The sequence below is a fragment of the Columba livia genome, chromosome 7 (assembly GCF_036013475.1).
Source record: "Columba livia isolate bColLiv1 breed racing homer chromosome 7, bColLiv1.pat.W.v2, whole genome shotgun sequence".
Taxonomy (NCBI): domain Eukaryota; kingdom Metazoa; phylum Chordata; class Aves; order Columbiformes; family Columbidae; genus Columba; species Columba livia.
Window position 1 is genome coordinate 38,200,401 of NC_088608.1, and position 15,254 is coordinate 38,215,654.

At 39.4% G+C, this 15,254-nt stretch overlaps 1 protein-coding gene across 20 annotated transcripts in view; it reads right to left on the bottom strand.

Annotated features, from left to right (window-relative positions):
• Positions 1–14,959, bottom strand: part of ABI2 (abl interactor 2) — a 61,191-nt gene extending 46,232 nt beyond the window's left edge. For 4 of the 20 annotated variants that reach the window (XM_065069964.1, XM_065069955.1, XM_065069946.1 and 1 more), the window contains exon 1: positions 14,698–14,957. In XM_065069964.1, the coding sequence (XP_064926036.1) occupies positions 14,698–14,814 (117 nt within the window). In that variant the 5' untranslated portion in view covers positions 14,815–14,957. Of the gene's footprint in view, positions 1–14,697 lie in introns of all 20 variants that reach the window. The other 16 variants (XM_065069963.1, XM_065069961.1, XM_065069947.1 and 13 more) reach the window with 8 other exon arrangements.
• Positions 14,960–15,254: the final 295 nt, after the last annotated feature.

A 15,254-nucleotide genomic window follows, 5' to 3' on the forward strand; every position in this document is an offset into this window, starting at 1 on the left:
AACAGGGGGCAGGAATCTGCATAATCATTCTTCCCTTTCTATGAAATAACCACACTCAGATTACACAAATCCCTTCACAGTGATCAGTTAACTCTAAGTTTGAATTTATTCTTACTTGGCACTTTAAGCTGCTGCCAATTCAGACATACTTAAAGGAACAAACTGTCTTCAGATACATGCCCACAATCTGCCAGAACAACAAAAAAATCTTTTATTCTGTATCAAAAAGTAGAGATCAAATTAAAAGACCTGCACACAGAGTCACTACATACAGCACTCCTCTAGGAGGCAACAGAACCATTGGCAGCATACTAGAACTCCAAAACCTAGAGATTTACGCTCAAATTAGCAGAGCCTGGGAGAGCTGCAGTGCCAGTTCAACAGCCTTAAAGCAGAGGACAAAAAAAAAAAATAAATTCAGAAGAGGCTTCCCTGCCTTTCTCCATTAAAGGTTCCCTAAACTCTCCTGTTGTGTTTTGTTTTTTGGTTTTGGGTTTTTTTTCTGCTTTTAAACAAACAAACAGGACAGCCTTTCTTGCCTACTGTAGAGCCATCTAAAGGCCAAAGTCTCCAGCTCCTCCAATGCTACATCATCACACATGCAGAAGTCCTATCACCCAGAATGCATATTTGCACCCCATTACATCACCAGACACAAATACACTCTTGTCAGACTCTGAAAAATCACAACAGGCCTTTTTCCTTGCCCGAATTTGAAGGGTTTGCTGGAAAGAGAGCAGGAGCAAGGAGATGTTCTTGCTGTCCATGCTCAGCTGCCAAAAGCTGGCTCTGTTGTACCATGCATCTGCTGAAAGCAATGGGAACACTCAACAATTCCCAGCCATAACTGATTCAAACATAAAGTCTAACTAAACAAACTAACATGATCAATAAAAAGAAGTGGATGAAAGTCAGTAAAAGTTCACGCTCAAAACTGCTAGGCAAAAGCAGCATCTTATTCAACAGATTTGTTCCCTATGTGTCCTGAGAGCTCTATCTCCTCACTTTTCTGGCACAGAATTTCCTTATAACCTTTTGCTCCTATTACCATAGCAGTGGACAAAACACAATATTGGCAGAGTGAGAATGGGATTCAGAGACTGTCAGCCAAACTCTAGATCTCTGTTCTGCACTCCCTAACTAGATTTATAAACTAGTATATATTTTTATAAATATAAAAGTCATGTCCTCAAAAGAGCAGACCCAGCCTAATTCCCATGGGTAGACTGCTAGAAATAAGAGTTTTTCAGAAGTTTAGCAATTTTGTTTATGTTTGTAATGGAGTTGCCAACACATAAAAAAATAACAGAAGGTTGCAGGAGGCTTTTCATTTTAACTAGACTAAAACTTTGCTATGCTGCTACAATTTTAGAATCTCGCAAAATAAGTAGGAAAAAAAACTTTTCTGCAGGCACTGTAATTAGTAGTTATTCTCTTTTTCCTAGTTTAACCAGCAGTTTTGATCCATTTACTTCAAAATTAGAAGTGAACCTCCAGTGAATTGCTATGTGGCTCAAGAACAGCAAGCAAAGTTGCTATATTCAAGCTGCAGCATGTAACTTAACATCACAGCATCAAGTTTTCTGTAATTATTGCCAGTGAGATCTGTATTTTACACACACATTTTCCTAAGCATGACCTACTTTCACACTAATTGCAGTGCTTCTTGCCCAGAAAGAGACTGTTTTATGCCAGTGGTAACTCCATTTTTTAAAGCAATATAAGGACATTTTACATGCATAAAAGGATGTGCATTTAATCTCCCATATTAACTACACTGCAAGCGCAATGCAATCATCTCCACACAATTTAAATCCTATTTCTTTCTGTGAATTAGCCAATTACTTATTTTAAGAATTAAAAATTATCACATTGAGATATAAGAAACAATATACTCGATAAACAAATCCAACTCAGGCAAAGTTTTTCTCCACATACAATAATTCTTACATTCCCCAGACTGGAAAACACTATGATTGTATCGTAGGTCACAGAGCCATTTCAGAATTCCCCTCAAGCAATCCAGAAAGTTTTCCATCTACTAAAGAACACCCAGAACTTGAAACACATAACCTACAAGCACTAAGGGTCTTCTTGCTTAGCTACAAAAGACCATGGTTTGGAATATCAAGTCAGGATGAGCCTGCAGAGACTATACTTTTCTGAAAATTCCTTCAGATCAAGGATTTCATACAGTGCATGTTTAAGACTGCTGTCTTAAAGCAAAGCATTGACATTACCTGACAGCCAAAATAATGGAAATGGACACCTCGGCAGAAGTTCTATGAAGTCTACATGGTTGTTTCTACTTATTCACCTAAAGAAAATAAATTATGTACCAAATACCTTCTTTGAATCAAGAGCATATAAGGTTAATAAACTTAAATGAACATGACTAATGCCATGAGAATGACAGCAATACCATACAAGAGTTTCTATCTCTAAAAAGTTTAAGTTCCATTGAAATGTCAGTTGAAGACAGCACTTAGCTGTAACTTGTGTGAACACCAAACAAAATTACGTGCTAAGGCTCTCTGAAAAAGATGATTTCAGCAATATACCAGTGTCATGGCTTAACCTGAGCCAGCAACTAAGACCACGCAGCCACTCACTCACACCCCAGCCCCCACCCAAGTGGGATGGGGGAGAGAATCAGAAAGGGAAAAAAACCTTGTGGGTTGAAATAAGAATAGTTTAATAGGACAGCAAAGGAAGATACAACAATAATAAGGATAATTATAACAATAATAATAATAATAATAATCTAACATTCAGAACAAGACATGCACAAGGCAACTGCTCACCATTCATGACATTGACAGCCCATTCATTCCCGAGCAGCCGTATTTGCCCCCCCAGCCAGCTCCAGTTTATATACTGAGCAGGACGTCATATGGCAAGGAATAACCCTTTGGCCAGCCTGGGTGAGCTGTCCTGGCTGCATCCCCTCCCAACTTATTGTGCATCTAGCAAGTCCTTGATGACCCAGGAACAACCAAAACATCAGTGTATTATGAACATTCTTCTCATCTGAAATCCAAAACACAGAGTTAATTTCCTTTCTAGTAGCTATCTCAGCTGAAACCAGGACACCCAGTCACCATCCTGAAGCAAATCTCTGCAGGATCTTGCGGAGGCAGTAGCACACGACATAGTTCTACCCACATTGCTTGCAAAGAATCAGATAAGCCAGTCATTTGGGATCCAACACACAATAGAGCTCTGTAACTTGACAGCAATTAGAAAAGATAAGCAGCACATACAATGGCACAAGAAGTTCTACCAAGCCTGTCCCAAAAAAGTTGGTTATCACAAAAGTTGAAAGGGTGTTTCAGAAAAGGAAAGATGAATTGGACAAGGCCTCTGAAAGTAGTACAGACCATCCACAACGCCCAAAAATTAACAGCTGCCCATCTTTGATTTGTTCAGATATTGATTTCTGCACATCCTGGTGCTGTTCTGCCCAAGACCTGTATAAATATCCCTTAGTCACTCCTGTATCAACCAGGACACTTTTTTTTTTTTAAAGCTGTGGAACACCACTTTTTTTTTTTTTCTCTAATCAATATTTATAGAGCAGAAAGAATCCATATTTGACAGACAAGACACCATCTGTCACAGACATGTTGGCAAAGGCTAAAAATGTACTGCTATTTTTCCCCAACAATAGCCACATCCAGAATAGCCCAATAAAACTTAAACTCTAGAACTTCCATGAAGTAAATCAATCCATTGTTATCCTCACATAACAAAATTCCTACTAAGGCACTTTCAGATACAACAGTCATAAAAGTCTATTTTTACACACAATTTTCAAAGAAAAGTCATATACAGATGATGGTGGTCTCAAATAGAGAAAACAATCTAAATTAGGTCATAAATATTTCAGTAAAAGAGTAACTTTAATCCCACAGTTGAGAATTATTATGCTGTTCCCCATATAGGCCAAATTTTGTGATATCTGACTACAGCAGCAATACAAGATCATTTTACGCACTCTGGTAACTCTCACAATGGCAAGAGCACTCAGCCATAAAATGCATCACCAAGGATGCAAATATTACATGCAGTTTTGAAGCCAGCCTACTCAAACTGCATCAACTGTATTGTATGTAATGTAGTGGCTACTCACCTCATTACGCTTAGATGGCATAACAATGTTAGACCGAAGTTACATACATGAAAGATTATAGGGTAAAAATAGAACATGACACTGCAAACTTGTGAAAGAACACAAGATTCCTCTCACAGCAGTTTTGTGCACTACAGGATATGAAGAATCCCCACCTTTGTGTTTACATTCACCTTAATTATGATGCAGAATGAGAGTTTCAGACTTCACTTATTCATCCAATTTCAACAATATGCTTGTTCCGACAATTCTGAGCTCTTTGATGTCACAAGAATAGAAACATTAGAGAGATGTAACAATGAAATAAGAACACTTCAAAGGCGGTATGCCATTTCTATGTCACAGAAGGTTCTCTTACCTCACATTCTTTTTTTTTATGCAAGTTCATTTGTTTTCAAGTTAACCTAACAGATTGTTACAACTGTATATTAAGTTCTACTACCATCAAAAAAGGGCTTTTCTCTATACATTCATGAATAAAAGTGTTACAAGAATGACCTTTCATTTGACAAGAAATGCTTAAATAATATCACCTCTCTACCTATCTAGCTATGGCAATAAATAGAACTATCCCAGAAAGAAAAAGAACTTCACAACAAGAATGACAGAGGCTTTAAGACAGAGGGGCACAGAGAGACTCAAAGAAAGAAGGAATTTTCAAGCTGCTATTGAGGCAAGCAATTCTCTCCTTCATTTTGCAGATTTCCCGCCAACTGCATAATCTCTAATCCTCCACCTTCTTAGACACAGGCAATTGACTTTTTTGTAATACTCACCATCTTCCAGTCATCTGACTCAACAGCTTGCCTCTAAAACAGAGGAAATACCATCCTCCTTCCCCCCTGCATTCAGCAGAAGAAACATATGCGACCAATTCTTGAAGGGCTACATTCAAACACAGCCTTAAGTGCGTAAGAAATCCAGACCAAAATATCCTTGAGAAAAGGCTCCTTGCGCTCTGTTTGTAAACAAAAGCAGTACTTACCCCAATATGTGAAGTATGAGAGCTAGAGATGAAAAGCATCACATAAGAGCTGTGTTACTTCAAACCAAAACAATGAGGTAGAAGAAGCTGACTGCTCAAGTTGGGATTTGGGTTGTGCAGAGGCATGTAATGAAAAGAACGGCATCTATTTGTTTAGGGAAAAAAAGGCAGTTTGACCAACTAACACAATACACACAATATGAAAAAAAAAATAAATAATCCTCACATGTCAGTTTCCACAGCTTAAGACCTCCATCTCCAATAGAACCTAATCAACAAATACCACTTTCAGGATTTTGGCCTTTCAGAGATGCCCTGGGAGTTTCATTAAATAAAGTATTTATCATGGAGTAATGCCAAGAGCCTTGAGAAAAAGGTCAGATCAGTTCAAAAAATACCATAGGCAGACTATCATTTCTCTCCCTCAAAAAAAAAAAAAGGGCATTTTTGGTCCACTTTATCAGAAGGGGAATTGAAGTCACACCCATAAAGTAACTCTACAGTAGATGCCCAAACCCAACCTTCAGATCTAAAATTGGTGCTTTATCTCCAGAACACCTTTCATCCTCAAATGATAAAACACATCACACTGCTTATGAAAAAAGACAGGTCCACAGAAACTCCCACTGTCACCAGTATCATTATGCAGCCTCAAGGGTGGCACAGAAAATGCAAGAAAATGCTGCTCGGTTTGGGGGGCTTTTTGTATAACTCATTTAGAGCTAAAAAGAAATAATTTGCTTAAATATGTTTTAATGTTTAAGACGTCACATAGAAAATCTGGTTGAGGTTATACACAGAATATTAAAAAGTTGAGCATGGTGCTTATAAAAGAAGGTCAAATTAGTAAAATATAATACTTCGAACCTTCAGCGGGTGCAAAGAAATCTCTTTTTTCTCTGGATCCTTAACACAAGATACAACTTTAAAAAAAGGTAAGTAAATTTCATGGAAAGTGAAATACAAGGAAAATATTAAGCTTTGTTCATTATAAGAAAATATGCAAAGGCAAAATCTCCTTCTCTTTACAGTGCCTTTAAGCACAGCCTTTCCAGAGGACAAGTTGATTACCTGCACCATATTCCCCATTTGTTCACTTCAGGAAAAATTTCATTTTTTGTATATGTAGAAATGGCTAAATAATTTATACCTCAGCATTAATTATCTATCTGTTGATCAAGTGAGACAATTCATAAGAGCCTGTCTTGCATAATACATACAATTTCTAAACTTTACTTAAGTGAAGGATCTTAATGTTTACAACAGGCTCATTACAGTGAAAATTTTTGTTTTCAAGGATCTCTGCATTTGGTATAAATTATTATTGACTTATGTATACAACTGAGAAAACAAATATTAGACTTTTATCCCTTCCTCTTGCTCCAGTCATCAAAACTGCATTCAGCCTACTGTATTTGTGTTATATATCAAATTATTGACTAAAATAAAAGTAAATACTATGCATGTATTTTAAAATTCTAAAACCTAAGTTTTAAGCAGATCACAAAATGGTAACAATTTACAATAGTTCTATTAATTCATCCCATCAAGTAGTTCTAGACATGTCCTCAATGTGGAGACAGTTTAAATTAACTGTTATTGCCACCAGACAGCTGTAACAGAGATTCAGAGTCTACAGGTAACTTATTACCTTCTATTATCCAAACAGACTGATTTATACAGATGTACATATAGTCAGAAAGAATGTCTTCTTTATTTTAGCAAAGGACTGCTCTAATGACAGCGCATTGAGAACTTGACAAAAAAGGCTGCAAAAACAACACCCTCACTATTTTAGGCTGACTACAGACTACTCTTGCATTCAGTTTGCTCCTCAGAGCCTCTGCATTCTCAGTCATTCTGCCCCTCCCAGAGTCACTCCACAATCATCGTTTCCTTAAGGACATGAAGTCAAACAGGCCTAAACCTTTGAAGATCATTTCTGAGATCATCAACAGCTAGATAAAGTGAGAAAACTGAGAAATATATCAGAAAACACTGCACACTGATTCATCATGGCTTTTGTTTTTACTATTTGTCCTTTTAGATATATTTATGAACAGTTAAAATTACTATAAATTTTCCATAATTGCTTGGTATCTGTAGTATTCTATTATATAAATTGGTTTTTTCTCCTTTTAGTTAAATACTTTGTGTCGCCCCTATACACACTCTCCAGACAGGTAAATGTACATAAACGGATTCAAGATAGCTGTTTAATTTGGGACATTCAACGTATTTACATTCCCCACAAGCTGCAGCAGACCTGTGTTTTTCAATGTCCTGGTTTTGGCTGGGATAGAGTTAATTTCCTTTCTAGTAGCGCTGTGTTGGATTTCGTGGGAATGAGTGAGCGGCTGCATGGTCCTGGATGCCGGCTTGGGTTAAACCATTACATTTACCCAATTAAAAAAGTAGGCAGACAAGAAACTTTTGCACTGTGCAGCAAACATTCTGTCTCACTTATAAAGCTATAGATGAGTGCCACTTCTCACACCAACTTACAAACCTAGTTAAAAAATTACAGTGAATTACAAGTTTAAATAGCAGTTTGCAAATTGAAAAAATTAAAATTGTTTTGATAACGATGGCATGCAGGTTGAAATAAGCACGTTCAAACAGGCAGCCCAGGCTTCACTACAATCTAGTTAATAATATCAGCTGAAATAGCAATTTAATAGCCATGATCTGATCTTCTAAGAGTAGTTTTAAAAATTGATACGATCTATAGTATAAAACAACTTTGACAAAACAGCAGCCTGCTCAAAATAGACAAAAGACCCCAAAGTTATTCCCAGGAATTTTGACAGAGTTCATGCATATTAAAGCAGTAAATTCACAACAAAGTTACAAAATACTCTAAGAAAAACATGGACATATACCTAGGAAAAAAAACAGTAAACGTACGAGTTCGGCACAAAACTAACCTGGGTTATGTGTGTAACCAACACATACAGGCTACCAAAACCCCAAAACAAATAATAATTGTTCCTCACCCTGCAATTCACCCAGCATAAAAAAAGTCACTACAGTAACACTAAGCCAATAATAATAAAACAAGCACATACATTTCAAACTGAAAGATCATTAAGAATAGCTATTACAATGACACCTACTGGGAAATAAACTACAGAAAAAGGGAACAGCATATAGAGAGTCTGTAGTTCAGAGCATATCATTATAAATTTGACAGAGCAACTTTGTTCGCTGCACCTGGGAACCAGAAAATCAAGATTTCTCACTGAAATAGGCACAACTCATTTGCAAGAACATGTTAGTTCATTCACTTCAAGGAAAAATTGACAACCTAACCTGTGAGAACCCTGAAAAGAGGAAATGCACCTAAATTCAGTGTGCTATGATTATATGCTTCATCTACCAACACGCAGCTTTGCTTCATGAAGATGAGCAGCCCAATGACGGAAGTTCCAGGTAGGGGAATCTAACAAAATTTACAGAGTTTAGATTACTAAGCAAGAGGTTAATTGCAGGTGCACAATTAAGTGTGAAAACATAGCATTTGAAAACAAAATCCAAGAAAAATGGGCTAGCAGACTCTAGACATAGCCTATACTGAAAATCTGCTACACAACATGGTATTTAAATCAATGCTTTCTTCAATCAAATATTCTGCTGAACGTAACAGAGTAAGATTTCACTTGCTCCAAGCACTGCCTGGAGAAGCTTGATCTCAGATGGTGCACCACGGTGGTGCACCGCTTCCTGCCTTAAAACTCACAGCACTCAGCCACAAAGATTAATGACTGCACACACAATGAGAACAAGAGCGACAGACAATACATTTTAGAGAACTTATTAACTGTAGGATGCAGAAGCTTGCTACCCTGAATTACAATTCTTGATCAATATTATTCAATAACCACAATCTGAAAATAAACCATAGAAGGGAACAACTAGAATGCTGCTAACACTCAGGGTTACAACGTTTATTTTGTATTTGAAACATGCATATTTACAAATTTTCTTTTCACACCTACACATATAATACTACCACCAGTAACTCCCATTACCACTAATAAAACGGCTCATGGTATTTCCACATCCACTCGATAGAGAATCAATCCTTCTCTTCCTGAACTCCAGGTTGAACTTTTGACACTATTAAATGCATTAAATTAGTTTCCTGGCAAAATGCAGCACGGCTAACGCAAAGAAAAAGTAGACTGCTTGAGTGATAAATACTTCAGCAACTTTGCCAGCTATATTGACTCACTTAAAAAGAAACAGACAAGATGGTTATGAATCTAGATTATCACTGGTTTACTAGTTTCCTAGTATTTTTAAAGATTTTTAACTTGTCAGCATCTTCCTGACGTTCTGGACTAATATTCACTGGAGCTAATCAATACCCACTTTCATGCCTGCAGAACAAGTGTTCCATCAATACTAAGCTTAATCACCTCTTCACCAAAGCTGGATTATAACAGCAGCCAGTTTAAGGAACAGAAATGTTGAAAACAGCTTTCCTCGGATACTCACATTTTTGATGGTTAAATAAACATTACAGACCTAACTCAGTTGCCTTTGTTAAGGTGATACACATCTCATCTTCAGTAAGAGGATAGAGATCTTTCCTGAACTTGTTTATAAACCATAATACCTGCATTTCCTTATACACTTACACAAGTTGTATACTGGTACCAGTCATTACAAGCAGCTCCACGGAAATTTCACATTACATTACTAAAGCTGTAACCACTAAGCTAGTATTTGCAAAGGACCACCACTGTTGTAATTTAAAATAAGTATGCTAACAGATGCTTTATTCTCTTGTTCAGCCCACTGGAAGATGCTTCCAAGTCTACAGGTTTTACTTGGATGGTCTAAGTAAAATTATCAGATATGTAGAAAACAACAATGAAACTCATCGATCTATGCACTGCAGTAAGGTTACTGAGAAACAAGTAGGTTTTACCGCTATGTCTATTTAAATAAAGCTATCTGCAGGAGTTGAAAGCAGGTACTTCTAATAACCAGAAGGATGGCATATTAAGTACAGGAATAAAAATCCCCTTTCCATCCTCCACAAACACCAGAAGGCTGTTTCTGTACATAAAATGCAACACAGTCATGGCTGTTTCTGTATATAAAACACAATACAGTCATGGCACTCTGAAGACTGAAGGGAGGAAAATCAGAAGCTCACTTTTCAGTCTCTAGAGCTGACAATCATAATAATCTTGAAAAACTAAGAAATACAGAAGCTTTTTAGAAGAATCTGGACAACACAGCACACACAAAGCCTGCGCTCCTGCAAGCTGAGCAGAGCACAGAGGCTTTGCTTTTCACTCAGTTCTGCATGCTCATTTTGGTGGTGGGACGTGCCCCCAACCCAAATCTGTTCCGGACAGATACTACTGCCTGAAATGCCTCCATCTGGTAACTTTTTCCGACTCTTTCAACAAAAAGTTAACAGAGACAAGCATTCAGTTACTCTAGAAACCTCCATGCACTGCACAAAATGAAAAGCTTATGTTTTAAAAGAGCGATGATCACGAGAAACAGAAGATTGTTCCAGAATCGACGTACATTACAAGATAAAAGACACTGGACAGGCCAAGATGGTATTGGAATTTATGCTAATATACCAGTAACAAGATGTGAAAATGGTGCAATTGCTTGGTTTTGTTACTTACACCATCATAACTAGATATTTTCTTTAGGATACTCCTGAACAAAAATAATGCAGGAATACTAAAATTTTACTAACATGGCACACTATCCAGCATAACTATTTTCTGCTTTTTATGAAAGACTCAGATAAATCAATGTAGACTGAAAATAATATATTATAATATCAAGTACATTAGATAATCAAATTTTATATAATTATTACAAAGTTTAGATGGAGACTGAACTTGGTAATAGAGGGCACATCACTAGTACATAAAGCATTGGACAGCAGAAAATTTAACCTGTGAATGACACTGCATCAGATACCACAAAAACATCCACCTGAATAAAAATGCATATCTACCCCTTCTCTTTAAGAAATATGACATAGAAATAATTGTATGATTTCTCCAAGTTATTAGAAGAATAAGACCTTTTTAGCAAGAAAAGTTAATTGATTTCAGCAGTAATACAAACAGATTAAAGTGAGCAATTGAGGCATTTGTGCTTAAAACTGGATTATTATTATTATTAAACTAGAATCATAATCACAAAAAACAAATCATTTTCCACAAAATTTTAAGCTGATGTCCTCTGCTATAATACTGTATCACAGGCTCAAGGGAAGGGTGACAATTTATGTAACACTCCCTGTTGCTAAAGTAATTGAGCTCACCAAGTATCAACCATAATTTGGATAAACAACTGCCAAAACTTTTAAAAATGGCTTTTTCATTTCATAAGGAGAAGTAAAATGAGTTGCAATCACCACAACCCTCCTACTATGAACTAGCAATTTCCCCATGTCAGAGATTACATGTTAAATTATTTTGAAGCTGCTATGATGTTGCTAATGGGGAGAAAGAGAAAAAACACATTAGCACCAACTTCAAATTCTCTGTTAAACTGACGTGTGCCTCCACTTACTTTTGCAACAATTTTTGTACTTGACAATAAAAGCTCAACACACCAACCAGCACGTAAAGGGAGCAGCTTGTCTACCGACAAATACAGGCCAGCATAATGCTTTTGATGTCCCCATGACCGCACTGCCTATTGCCCTGCAGGTCAAGTTCAGATCTCAGTCACATTCTGAGCCTCCTCTAGGAGATCTCAGGGAGATTCACAACAAAACTTTCTGTCAGCCTCCTCTAGGAGATCTCAGGAATATCTGCGACAAAACCTTCTGTCAACAACGAAACACTCAAGGATTACAGTAGAATTAGTCTATCTTCACTATATGACTTTCCGGATGATTACTCTTCCACACACTTGGGAGCAATCACAAGCCCATCTTTGCCACAAAATACAAGGCTACAGTTTTTTAATATAATTTGGACTTAATTGGACGTAACAACTTTTGAATAATAATTATAATTAGAAGCAAAATCACTAATATCCAACTAACCAATAGTTACATCCATTTACCTATTCCCACTCTTGCAGAGAAGAAAAAAAAAATCATGTTTGCAAACAGAACGTGTGCAGGAGTTTATGTAGCTCTCGCACCATGAAGGCAGGTGGGTTTGCTGACAGATTTGTTACTAGGACAATCGCATCACTAAATCCAGAATCCCCTCACACTGGACCTCTTCTCAACAACAATCCTACTCCGTGGTCTCTCAGCCAACTCCAAAGGCCGGAGCCTGTCGCCTGGCTGATGAGCTCCATTCCCCACTTGTTTAAAATTTAAGCATATTCATGCTGTGACCCATACTGCACCTCGCAGCCAACACTCTCAACACAATTTCATTCTTTCCTTCTCACCTCCCCCTTAAAGCTCTCTCTTGTCACGATGCTTGGATAAATTGCCAGCAGTCGGTCTATTGCTGTGTGGTGGCCAGAATCCATCAGGCTGACCAGAGTGCCTCATTCTTTTCCTTCCCTCACCATCTGTCTGTATCCATCTCCTATTATTTCAGACTGTCCGTAAGGACTGTATGCAGTCTGGGGCAATAACCATCTTTTTTCATTCCCTATTTGTACAGAACAGCATGGGGTCCTCCTTTGTAGTTTTTATCAAAACAATAAAAGTGGAGCTGCTCAATACAGATTTTATGAAGTTTGGTTTATACTAAGAAGACAAAAAAGGTCAGAGAAAGAACAAAAAAAGCAAACTACATCTACTTCTTTCTGTTCTAGCCTTACAAGACTCCTCTCCCCTGTTCCAGAAAAATCAGTTTCCCAGTTTTCAAGAAAGCAAAAATTTAAATACATAGAATCATAGCATCATTTTGGTTGGAAGAGACTCTCAAGATCATAGAGTCCAACCAGTAACCTAACACTGGCACTAAACCACGTCCCTAAAAACCTCACCTATGTATCTTTTAAACCCCTCCAGGGACAGTGACTCCCCCACTTCCCTGGGCTGCCTGTTCCAATGTCCAACAACCTTTTCTGGTAAGAAATTTTTCCTAATATCCAATTTAAACCTCTCCTGGCACAATCTGAGTTCATTTCCTCTCATCCTGTTGCGTGTTACTTGGAAGAAGAGACCAACCCCCCCCCCGCCTCGCTACAACCTACTTCCAGGTAGCTGTAGAGAGCAAGAAGGTCTCCCTTCAGCCTCCTGTTCTGCATGTCAACTTACGGCTGTAAGAAAATATTTCAATATATTTCTCTTAAAGAACACAGGTCACATTAATTCTACATAGGAAAAGTTATTACATAATAAAATACATCTATATGATTTCACTGTAATTGACGTATTTTGTAAATGACCCAAAATATGCAGAGTCTTCTCTCTAAACGACAGTTGGCCATCCAACAATTCAATAAGAATAGTCAGAGATTTTTTACAGGGACATTTTATGTATTCTCTGTCGCTGGTTAAGTATTCTCTCCCGTTTTCACTATCAGAATGATCTCGCCACAGATCTCATCCCTGTTTGTCCTCTGGAAACACACAAGCGCTCTCCACTTCAGTGACTGAAAGCAAAAATAAAACTGGGACCCTTTGTATTTCTCTCAATATTGACACCACAAACCCACGTCCCCCTGCTTTCTTGCCTACGCCCTCAGACCATTCTTAGGAACGACCCACAACTAATGTGGTTTGGGGTTTTTTTCATTTTTTTTTTGGATTTTTTTTGAGGGAAACTCTTTCATTTGGCCCTACAATCACTACCAAGGTGAACTGACTATATTTTGCTTTTCTTCTTAGTAAATAAAGAAAGGAAAAACACCACAGTCCTAACACCAACCTGGCTTCAGAAGGGTCATGGCAAAAATCACACGCTGTGGTAGCAACTTGTGCTTGATCTCTTTCTCCCTTATTCTGTATCATCTCTACATCGTGCTCTCATCCTGCACCTACCACTCAGGAACTGACCATCCTACTGAATACTGCAGACCTGCTGGGAAAGGGAAATATAAGCCAACAGGCATATCGCAATTAAAACATAGGTGATTGTGCTCTAAATTAACAAGCACAAATACCACATTTACAGAAGCCAGATTCCTCCTCAGTTTTTCACATCATCTCAGTGCTGTCAGCAAAAGGAGAGTGGAAGGTGGGAAGGGAACAAAAAGGAGCGACAGAGCCGCAATCCACAATAAATATTCAACGCGCTCACAAAGTATAATTTAATTTAGAAATCAATCAAATATTTAAATGCCTCGTCACGCCGGGGTAGTTCATTCTGGAAGTTGAACCACCTTTCCTCCTCGCCGGGCTGCAGCAGCCGCTGCCACCCGTCTCCCACCGCCAAGGGGACGGGGGCGGCAGGACGCGCTCCCCTCACCTGCCCGCAAATGGCGAGGGAGGGAGGGAGGGAGGACGCGACCCTGGCCCGCCGGGGCTGCCCCGCGCCCGTCCCCCGCCGCCGCCTCAGGACGCGGGGACCGCGACCGTGAGGGGAGGACGGCGACCGTTAGGTGGGGACGGCGACCGTGAGGTGAAGACGGCGACCGTTATTCAGCGCGCGGCCCGCCCCGCCCGCCGCACCTGGATGTAGTTGGTCTCGCAGTACTCGGCCACCCGCTCGAGGTTCGTGTAGCTGTCGAACAGGGCCCGGCGCCCCCCCGGGATCTCCTCCTCCAGCAGCATCTGCAGCTCCGCCATCTTCACATCCTCTCACTCCGTCCGTCTGTCTGTCTGTCCGTCCGGGCTCCTCACACCCAGGGGGTTCGGTCCGCAACCCACCCGCCCCCCCCGCCCAGCCCCAGGGCGCTTCCCGCCGCACGGGCCGGGCCTCGCGCCGCGGGCAGGCAGCGCGCGGGACCCCCACCGCGGCGGGGGCGGGGCGAGCCGCGCCGCGCCTCCTGCGCATGCGCACCCCCCCGCGTCCCACCTCTCTGCCCCCCGCGCGCCCACTTCCGGCCCGGCGATATCCGGGCGGAGCGGGAGCGTCGCGTAGGAAAGGCGGCTGAAGCGAGCGGTTCCTGCGTTGTTTTGGGGTTTTCGCGTCCGCGTTAAATACGCCAAATATTGTATTTTCATTTTAGAAAGTCTCGGCGCCTTTTTTTTTTTTTTTTTTGGTCATTTTGCGTTAATTTACTCAA